At 39.2% G+C, this 11,242-nt stretch overlaps 1 protein-coding gene across 4 annotated transcripts in view; it reads left to right on the top strand.

Annotated features, from left to right (window-relative positions):
• Positions 1-345: 345 nt before the first annotated feature.
• LOC109855270 (cAMP-specific 3',5'-cyclic phosphodiesterase) overlaps positions 346-11,242 on the top strand; it is a 71,268-nt gene continuing 60,371 nt past the window's right edge. The window contains exons 1-3 of one of the 4 annotated variants that reach the window (XM_020429326.1): positions 346-482; positions 2,436-2,468; positions 3,977-3,997. In XM_020429326.1, the coding sequence (XP_020284915.1) occupies positions 436-482; positions 2,436-2,468; positions 3,977-3,997 (101 nt within the window). In that variant the 5' untranslated portion in view covers positions 346-435. The remainder of the gene's footprint in view (positions 483-2,435; positions 2,469-3,976; positions 3,998-11,242) is intronic. The other 3 variants (XM_020429328.1, XM_020429327.1, XM_020429330.1) reach the window with 3 other exon arrangements.

Below are 11,242 nucleotides of genomic sequence, written 5' to 3'. Positions count from 1 at the left end.
CGCTACGCACAATTCATCATTTTTTTTATCGTACAGTTTTGATCGGAAAGGGAGAATTATTTGCAGAATTTCTCTTTCTCTCTCTCTTTTTCTCTCTTTCTTTTGCACGTTATAATTGAAAATAATCAATACGAATACTGCGCGAATTGTTACCTCTCGCGTAGCGCGTAAGGGAGATAATTTCTCATTACAGCGCAATGACGCAACAAAGAAAACCTCGTTTCGCGCGTTTTTCCACTGAGGTGAGAAATTCGCAACCTGTTTCTAATAAGAATTTACGTTTCTCATTACAGTTTCGACGTGGAAAATGGCGCCTCGACGTTGGACGGCGGCGCCGCCGGTGGAGGCGGTGCCTCGCCGAGCGCGGGTCTCGTTCTTCAGACGCTGCCCCAGCGAAGGGAGAGCTTCCTGTATCGGAGTGACAGCGACTTCGAGATGTCGCCGAAGTCGATGTCTCGAAACAGCTCCATTGCCAGCGAGAGGTGAGCAGCGCGCCATTCTTCAAATTTCCTTCTTTCTCCTTGTCTCCCGCAACGCGCGCGTTGTAAATCGATAAATCGGAGCTTACGTGAATAAACGAGTATCGGCGGTAAGGTTGCTCCGACGCGCGCCTAGCTCGTGCGAGAAATTCGTAATATCCTTTTCTTTAACAGGAAAAAGCGCAACGAAAAAAGATCTATAAGTTTCACGGTGAAGTTCTTTCGCGAAAGTCAAAAGTCATGCAATTTATGGACTTGACGCGTCTAAGTTGTTTTTTTTTTTTGTTTGTTTTGGTTTTTATAAAATATGAGACTATTTTAAAGGCATTTATCATATGTCGAATTTTGGCGCGTGCTTATAAATGAATGCATTAATAACAAAAGGTGTGTGGTTTCATTATCATTTCTTTCTCGTTCATCATCAATCTTTTATGTAGTTTTTTGTAAAATATTTATGAACAGTATATTTAACAAGAGAAATGTGTTTTGAAATGAGATCTTGATCATTCTTGATAAATCCTTGCAAAAATTTTACAATTTAACGCTGAATACATCTTGTAAACAAATTTATTTATTAGCATCGGAGCAACTTTTATACGATTGAAAATGTAAAACAAAAACAGCATTTTTTTGTACAAACATTTTATTCAAATTTTTATTTGTTTATTTAAATCCAAAAGCAATTTGTCTAGATAATATTTGCTTAAATTTTTTAATAATATTGTGACACGAACACATTTTTTTAACGAAATTTATATGCATGTACACAATATGGCACTTTTTCTCTTAAATTTTTACAATTTAATTGCGTGCCTTACACCACGCGATTCTGGCTGTAATGGCTGTAAATGAATATCACTTACGTACGCTCCAATATATTTATTACGTTCGAATCTGAGAAGAAGATAAACAATTTAAAATAAAAACCTGCAGGTGATCATTTATTGGTACTAGTCTGTAATATCATTAGTGGACATTTGAGTGGCGCCACGAAGAGAGCGCGTATCGGTAATGCAGGTTTCTCTTTCCAAGTTTTCACTTACTGACGGTTTTCCGCAAAACGATTTGGATGAGAAGCGAATTCCGAAGTCGGTAAAATGGGTAACGGTACAATAAAATAAGGAAAGTGAAGATTTTGCTAGTGGCGCTCGCATCGCCACAAACGCTTATCACAAGCAAATATCACGTCTTTATATAGATAAATCTTATCTCGGACAAAATATTTTCTCGATTTTATCAATATTAATTTGTTTTTATTTACATTAACAATATGTATGTACATATATACGTAAATTATGAAATTATATGTAAAGTTTGTAATTAAATATAAATTTTCAGTTTTTTTTAAATATTATACTATCCGCGCAACTGAATTATAAGAATAATTTTAGATAGAGATTGTTAGGAATCTCGCGATCTCTTCGTTGCGACGCGCAATTGATGCGTATGAAAAATTGCGCGCGTTTCGCTATTCCTATTTGATTCCATAACTGTACGCAACCAGTTGGTGGTGGTCTTTATGCTTTTGTGTAACTGTGTACAAGTATCGTGGCCGTTTGGTGGCTCTTATTGATTCTTCTCATATCATAAGTTTATGTGCATACACCACAGTATTCGTTTGTTCGCGAAGAGATGATGGTTCCGTACGTTCGTCATCGCAAATTAGTTAAATGTCTTCTCTAATGTAAAGATAGAAGATGATTAATTTGAATCGCGAAACGATATATCTCTTTGATGAACGTGCGACAATATTATAATTTGTATTATTTTATGTATATAATTTTTTATATGTGTGTTTATTTTTCTCCATGTTTGACGCATTATGCGATGTGGCGCAACCACATACAAAGTCGGGAGCATCATCTACTCGCAATCGTTTATTTAAGTGTTTTTTTGTATCATCGCTAGAGGGTGTTGGGGTGTGGTGATATGATGTATGTGATCCTTGGGTTGCAGGTTCAAAGAGACAGAGCTTCCTGTCGAGCGAGCGTATGTACTCTCGATCCTTTTATCTACCTCTCATTTCGGTTTGTTTTAACACCTGGACTCTACACTCTAACAATGATCATTTAAACCCCCGTCCGGAGACAATTAATCACTATAAAACGATAATAAAAAATAATCAATATTTAATACTTCACTAATATCCATATGGATGATCTTCTTTTATCTCTATTTCTTTTTTTTTTCTCTCCTTCTCTTTCTCTTTCTTTCTCTTTCGTTCGTCTGTTTCGAATAATTTTTACATGCATGTTACGTTTTATTTGTGTGGAGTCCTTAATCCTTCGCTATGTATACGTAAGAACAAATCATGTTTTACATATATAACATATTCTCTCTTTTACAACAACAATAATAATATATTCTTTTATAAAAATTATTTTCTAGTCGTTGCTAAATTTAACTCACGATAATTTCTCGCGCGGTCACATCGAAGCGTGATATTGCGTCACTGTCATTAAAACTCGCGCGTTTAACATGTGCGGTAATTATCTGCAAAAAAAAAAAGGCAGAATAAAAGACGCGCAGTTTTACATATTTTAAACGCGAAACGTTATTGTGCGAGAAAATAAGATCGTTCTTTTTTCGCAAATTGAATTGCTATATTACATTCTCTTCGTTTTTTTTTTTTTTCTCATTTCGGAGATAATGAATTTCCGATTAGTTGATTTTTATAATTATACGAAGTTACGGTTTAATAACGGAAATGAAAGAGAGAGAGGAACGCCGGTTTATAATTCACGCTTGTGCGAGCATTACGACATTTGTCGGGATACAATTTTTTTTTTTTTTTTTTTTTTTTTTTTTTTTTTTTTTTTTACCGCTTTCAATTCGTATTTATATCTCTTCTCTTTGCATTTCTTCTTGATTAGTATTATTAAGTTCTTTCTCATTATCAAATGGTTAACGGGAACCGAACGAAACCCCGTCACACAAAACCGCATCACTTACAATACACTCAGGGAAGATACACACAGCTTTAGCATAAGATCACGCAAATCTCGCGCTTACGCAACAGCGATATCGCTTATAACATATACTCTGTAATATAGTCACACTGTTGACTTAGAGCGTAGATTTAGATGGCTATAAGATGGGCAAACTCCACATATTGAATCTTGCATAGTATTTTTAGACCGCAGAGGCATTATCAAGATTATTTGCCGCGTAATAATATCCTACGTTGCTTTTGCGTCGCTGGCGTCTCTTTTCGTTATTTAGAAATTGAAGTTACAAACGCCATCGTAGCTGGAAAGTGTTTTTATTTATTTATTTATTTTTTTATTTATTTTTTTTTTAATTACCGTGTATTGCAAACCGCGCGATGTGTGAAACGTGACGATAATACATAGTAACATATTTGTGAGCGTCCGATTACAATACATTTAAATGTTTTTTTTTTTTTTTTTTTTTTTGCGAATTAAGCTTTAATAAACTAATCGCATGCTGAATATAGTTGAACGTTGTCGAATAAAAAAACGAATTCTTATTTTCAGGATATTTACCGATCAGTACAGGTAAGTTGCATCATCACGTAATTTTGAGTGTATATTTGCCCGATGCGACGTCGTTACAAACCGAATGAATGATGGTGAGATGTGAATGTGTATATCATCGTCGATTAGGAATTATAAATTTTTGTCGCGACTTTAAATAAATTATTATTATTATTTTACTTATAAGAGTGAAAGAAGGATGTGATATATGAGAGAGAGAGCAATTGCGCCAAAAGCTTCTCGCACGTAGTTGCAACAATTCGCAAAAAGATTGATCTGACAAATCATCGTTACGGTTGATATACCGAAACATTTTTTTTTTGTTTTTTTTCTCTACAAGAGAAAATATATACAAAAGTATCTTCATTGTCGCGCACACGACGTTTCATTTTGTAACACAACACAACTGTCTGTTGCTCCGTTGAACGTAAGGTCGTCAGATTTGTGCATGTGCGGGTTTCAGTTTACGATATAGAGAAGTGAGAAGTGCAACCTGAGTGCACACGAGTGGAACTGCGGACTATGCAAATATTTTTATCTAAAGTGGCATTAACGCACGGATTGACATAGTGTAGGACGCTTTTCACACTTGCATCTGCTGTGACGCATAACGCCTACCGTCTTCCAGAAACTCGTTTTTTTTTTTTTTTTTTTNTTTTTTATTTTTTATAATAAATCCTAATGCTATAATATATTTTACGCGATAACGGAACGGTTTGATTAAAATGTGGAAAACATAAATTGAGAGAGAGAGAGAGAGAGAGAGAGAGAGAGAGGGAAATTTCTCTTGCTACTTTATTATCGCAATTTCTATCGTATGTACGTAGTACAATACGTATACAAATGTACGCGCTTTAATTAACTAGTACGAATAATTGCATTTTGATATTCTCATTTTCGTTTCTCTCCCTCTTCCCTCTCTCTCTCTCTCTTTCTCTATTCAAGTAAATTATTATTAATATTATGGACTTGCTGAGAGAGAGGGAGAGAGACAAGTTTACTCGACTGAAAATTCTCCCTCGGTGGTAATTATCGATTTAGTTATTTAAGCTCTCGGATTGTTGCGAATGGAAGGTTGACCAACGCTATATACTCGGGGTCCGCGGATATTGTGTCTGACAGGCTTGAAATTAGATTTTCCGATGAGCGCGGCGATTATTTCCGGCGTCACGGAGTTGATCACCGTTGACGACGTTTCGCAGACACATGCCTGTACACGGGAGGGACTGGGTATGTGTACAAACTGCAATTACCAATTCTCCGTTTACGGTGGTGAGTGCCGGCGGGTTGCGAAACGCTTGTTCTCTCGATGTACGAAAATACACTCGACAATCGCCGCGCGCACAAGGGTTGTTCCTCGCTTTAACGATAAACTTTGTTCTCAAGCAAAACGATCACGGTGCGTTTCGGGAAACTCCGTCCGTTTATACACACAGGTTTCCGCGCGCACGAGGGACACACCGACGGGAGGGGGGGTGAGGGGGTCCACGGTAAATCCAGCGCGGCGGTTCCATTTAATTACGAGACCATAAATCGCCGTCCGGAAGGCTGTGGCAGCAGAACGCGAGAGCGATCTATCAAAGTCAGAATGTTTTCAAACCGTATCTGGAGGACATCCAACTCAAACTTCTCAGATTGAATGAAAATAGCTGAATGGCTCATCTCTCTAAAGCAATGAAATTAACTTGTGAACTACGTGAGCGATTTCGGGTCCCGACGGATGTTTAGGGGAGATCTCTCGTACAATGAAGAATATTGTATTTTTAATATATATATATATACAGGGTGTCCCAGAATTGGTGTAACATCTCTCGTAGACAGATAGGAGTAAAACTGAGTCTCGAAAAGTCCTGAACCAAGTTTTTTTTCTATTACATATAATAATGAAGTAATTATTGAATAAATCAAGCCAATCAGCGCCGTCCTTTAGCCAGGCGCACGTAAGTGAGCCACGCGCCTGGTTTGTGTGAGCGCTCCGCGCGGTTCACTGACGTGCGCCTGGCTAAAGATCGGCGCTGATTGGCCTGATTTACTCAATAATTACTTCTTTATTATAAATAATAGAACAAAATGGTTCAGGACTTTTTGACTCAGTTTTACTCCTTCTACCTGCCTACGAGAGATGTCACACCATGTATATATATATATATAATTTTTTTTTGTTTGGCCGCGCGCTCGAGAAAAGCGGCAAGAAAATTGCGAGTGAGAAAATTCCTCTCCGCTAAAAACGGCACAATTGGCTATAGTTTTGTTTCGTGTGTGTACGTGTGTGTGAGCGCGTGTGTGTGCGCTCTCCAAGTTGACCTATCAAACTACATAAACTAGACGAACTGAATGCGTTTAATTATTGCGTTCGTTAGTCTTCTACGCTGTTTCGCACGCGACGTCGTAGCTGTGAATTCATCGGAATTGTTTATTTGTTTCGCGAAACACACAATTCGCGCAGGCTGCGCGCCCGAGATTCTGCAATTCATCATTTCTACTCCAATTCTTTCGCGGCAGAACATTTTTCTCAAGATTCGCGATCCTCGAAGGCTATCCTCGAAGAGGTTTATCTTTATAGATACACAACAAACACTTGCGAGGGAGAAAAAAATAAGCATTCTAAGCTATATTACTGCGTTTATCAAACGTTATTTTTACGTTGGCGCGTTATTTATGTGTCGTCGTTGCGATCGCGCGATTGTGATTTTTATCGCGAACGGACTGTTGTCTTCGCGAGTTTTTTGCATTTCATAATAATCTACCGGCGGATGATTTCCGAGCGTTGTAAAATGCATATTTATGTTATAGAAATAAGCGCGCGCGCGCATGTGAGACGTCAATAGCAAATTTCATCCGGAAGATTAATATATATATCGAGACTGACGCGTATGAAGTATCCATAAAGCGCGCGCTAGCTTTTCGACACGCGAAACTTAGATGGATCGCCTACTATTTTTGCGAGCATTTTACGTAACGAGACGAGTTCTTGAAGAGACAACAACAAAAAAAAAAAAAAAAAACGAAAGAGAGAATATAACTTTGAAACGGTAACTTAAACAAAAAAAATGTAAAAGAACGAATTTAAACGTATATGTAAATTGTTGACGCGTTGAATTACACTTCACAAGGCTTATTCACAAGTTGCGGAATATACGAAAAAAAAAAAAAAGCCGAATATATTTTCCATGCATGGAAAATTCTATACGTGGAAAATTTATTATATACTTGATCGTTGCGTAAATCGAACGATTAATAAAAATAGAAAACTCGACGCTCTTGAGACTTGAAATACGTATTGTATATCTCTCTAGTTCAATGTTTTAGATAAACTCTCAGCGTGTGTTTACACGATGTTGCGCGTGATAAATTTATTTTCTTTATCGCGTTAGAAAGATCAAATGTATGTGTGTGTATGTGTGTGTGTGTGTGTGTTTAGGCAAATCACGCGGGAGCTCCTTGAGATGTTCATTAATAACCGCGCCTCTTAACGACGACGATGCTCGAACAACATCGGTAAACCTTTTTTTTCTTATGCATGACAGAAAAACACAACGTCCTCGCCTTACGGTGACTTGCATCGGTCGATTACATATACTGCGCTTTGCGCGAATCTTTTGCACACGTAGCGCGTTGTTGCGTAAAACGCAACAAAAAGAAACGATATTCGCGAAAAAAAACAAAAAGTAACGTATTTTTTATTGTTACTCGATTCTTCGTCGTGTTGCGAATTTTCGCTCGCGAATCTAACGACGTGGCACGTCATCACAGCGTGGATTATGTTACAAAGCAACGAGAAGAGAGAGACTTGAATATGTAACAATAACTAACATCGAAAACTATCGTCGTTATCGTAATATCTAATTAGCATAAATGTAATCGAAATTTTAGACTTCGATAGCAACACGCGCGCGTGTCGATATAAAGCGAATTTTGTATCAAGTTTTTACATCAGTGTGTTATTTATTGTCGTCTCAATTTATAACAAAACTTCAATTGTGTGTGTGTGTGTGTGTGTGTGTGTGTATGCGTTTTGAAATTCAATTAAATGAGACACTTTATGGGAGAGACGCCTACGATATGTTGTTTGTGACATAATTTACGCACCGCTCGTTACAATTCATTCAACATCCGGCGAATATTTCGCTCTGTATGCAGATTGAGCAGCGACGTAGCTGAAACGCATGCGACTCGTCCGCGGCGCTATATATGCATTGCGGTTGCGATAATTACGGCGTAGATTACAAAAAAAAACTACTGGAAATGTGTAGGAGGATGCGTCGGAGTATATACGGCATTATATTAAATATGTTTAGCGGTAAAAATAAGATTTTTTATTCTTTGCTTTTAGACACTCTCTCGATTTGCGCTTTTGTATCAATATTTGGTTTTTGTTGTAAATATTTTTTTTGTTCTTTTTATTGCTGCAAGATAGCGTCATTTTGAGATTAGCCAAGCGTAGAGAGTATGGTTTTTGTTTTGGTGAACTCGTATTTGGCGCAATAATTCGGTGACACGGAAAGAATTTGGATCTTGTGAAAATTGGCATTTTTTTTTGTTTTTAACGAAGACGTTAAAGACGCACCGGTGTTCTGAATTGATCAAGTGATTCTGCGCCACCGACACAATTTATTACAGTTTCTCGCGAGCGTTTCTTTTCTCTCTGTGCTCTGATATAGACTCTCTCTCTCTCTCTCTCTCTCTCGTGACTGCGTTCTATAACTTTGTAATCGCCGAACGCGCGTACGTCAGCGCCGTCGCGGCGCGTAAGCAACGTGCAGAGAGATGTATCTCTCTATTCATTCGTCGCGCATCACCTGAGAGAACGACGGCTCCATTCTCGCCGCCGAGAGCTGACGTGAAGCGGAAGGAGAGCGCGGGACGACGGGGGGGTGCCCCAGGTTGCGCAGTGCTGGCGCGCGCACCGCTTCCCGCGCAAATCGTCGTCGCCGGGAAACCCTCCCCACCTCACCATTCCCTAGTCCCTAGCCCGCGGGGGAAATCTCTGCGAAACCAGAACACCCCGGCCAGTTCGACATCGCGGCAAACACGAGGTGTTGGACGGCCAACACCAGAGACACCGCAACTCGCTCGCGACGGATTTGTTCGCGTGAATTTTTCGCGCCGACGCGCGTGTTGCGATATATACCGCGCGTTTTTTTTTTTCTCTCTTTCTCTCCGTGTTCTGTGTGAAAATTTATTTCAAGAAAACGCACCCCCGCGCGCGCGCGCGCGTTGTTCCGCGAAAAGACGCCGACCGCGCGCGTACGCGAAGGTAAAGATTCTCAAGCCGTCTCGACCGATGGCAGATGAGATAAAGGAGAGCGAGTTCCTCGACGTGATTTGTGTGCAAGACTTGAACGGATGTCACGCAGGAAAAATCCCCCGTGAGGTCGCGTCGTACCTTCCAGTGACAGAAATAAATTCGGATAAAATTAGAAAACGTTTTTTTTTCGTCTGAAGCACCGTTCTTCAAACATTTTTGATAAAAATGCAAAAGCGAAATTATTGTGTTGTTGGTTTAATAAAAAAAAAAAAAAAAAAATTTGACAAAAGAATAAATTGAAAAACTTATAAAATGTCTGACAAAGTAATTTTTAAACACGGTAAATAAATATGTCAACACGGTTTTTATCATCGTGCGTATTTAATTAATACCGGTGTTTTGTTTATAAGATAAAAAACTTTTCTTCCGACGGTATATATATTATACATCATGATTTTACACAAATGCGGAGAGTTGTACGTCAGTAGCGACACACGCAGTGTTGATAAATTCATAGCCAACGACACAAATGGAGATGTGTCTCGCGTGGAATGTGTGTTTCGCTGACGTTTACGGTTACATTGCAAGAAGACACGCTGACATTTAACCCCGTCTTCGCGCGGAATGGAACGCGATCTCTGAGTTTTTTTTTTCTTTTTTTTTTTTTTATTACACAAAATAATTGCGCGCGTGCACGTTCAGGGGAAAAAAAAAAAAAAAAAAAAAAAAAGGAAAGAAACCCCCGAGCTTTGCCAGGAGAAAACGACTCTGGCAGTCGCAACGAGCGACTCGTCGCGATATCGAAAGTTTCAAATTACCCTTTGAAGTTGGACAGTCCGCTTAACGAGATAGTCAGTTGCACACGCGAGCTATACGCGGGCAAGTTGGGATTGCCGGGTCAATCGGAGTTTCGTCGGAAAACGGTAATGCTGTTTGTACGCAACGGTTATAGAGACAGAGAGCAAAGAGGAAATTCTGCTCTTCCTGGAAACGACGCGAAGTTTTCAATAACTCCAATTTCTCGCGCATCTCGAAATTCACTCCGCTAGATATTTTGCGTCAATTAATAGTCGTTCACCTTGAAACATAATTGTGCGTAATCGCGAAACAGTAAATCGCTGGTAACACCAGGTAGTGTATTTACTCGCGGATTTGATTAATCGTTTTGCTAAACCGCTACTAACGCGAAGCGCGCCTCGTTCGTTCGATGATGTGCATGTCGTACTTGTCAATTATCGATAACGCTTCGATCTCACAGAGAATTCGATGTTTTGTCAAAAAAAAAAAACGAGGAGAGATTTATCGCGCCGCAAAGAGTAGAGCAGTTGCAACATACATACATATATATGTATATGTCGCTACGCGTTCGTCTATATCTTCGAAAATCTCGATTAGCTTTTCGTCCGACCGTGCGACCGTGACGCATACATTATCGATTGATAAGATTTTCTCCCACGTTACGCCCGGGCACGCGACGTTCTCCTAAAAAACCGAGGAACGGACTTTCGAGATCTCTGATGTGACAAAAAAAAATGTAAATCGAATCCCACGACGAGGGGGATTTGATTGATTCTCGTTATTACTCTTTTAGCAAAGCGCGTTGAAGCACGAATAATTCGATAAGAGAAAAGAAAAAAAACTAATAATTGAATTCGAACGCGGTTAAACGCGATGCGTTATAACGACGCGATAATGTCGGAGAGGAAAGAGAGAGATCGAATCGTTCGATGTGTGTGTCGCAAAAAAAAAGAAAAAACAAACCAAGCGGCGTATAAATTGCGACTTCGTTAGAAACAAAAACAACGTGTTGCGTATTACGTAACACGATGACGTTTGTTGCGAAGTATTTCGTTTGGACTCTCTCGATGGATTGTAATAAAGCTTCCTCATTGTGTTAATCCAGCGCGACAAGATCTCTCGGTGTATACAGGGTGTTTCAGAACTATGGGATCAAACTTCTAGGGGTTATTCAGTGCAACAGTAGAAAACATTTGAGTATAGGGACCCATGTCCGGAAA

Source organism: Pseudomyrmex gracilis, unplaced genomic scaffold (genome assembly GCF_002006095.1).
Source record: "Pseudomyrmex gracilis isolate BER0280 unplaced genomic scaffold, ASM200609v1 scaffold_85, whole genome shotgun sequence".
NCBI lineage: Eukaryota > Metazoa > Arthropoda > Insecta > Hymenoptera > Formicidae > Pseudomyrmex > Pseudomyrmex gracilis.
Note: the sequence above shows the minus strand (reverse complement) of the source record. Positions and strands in the feature narration are given on the sequence as shown.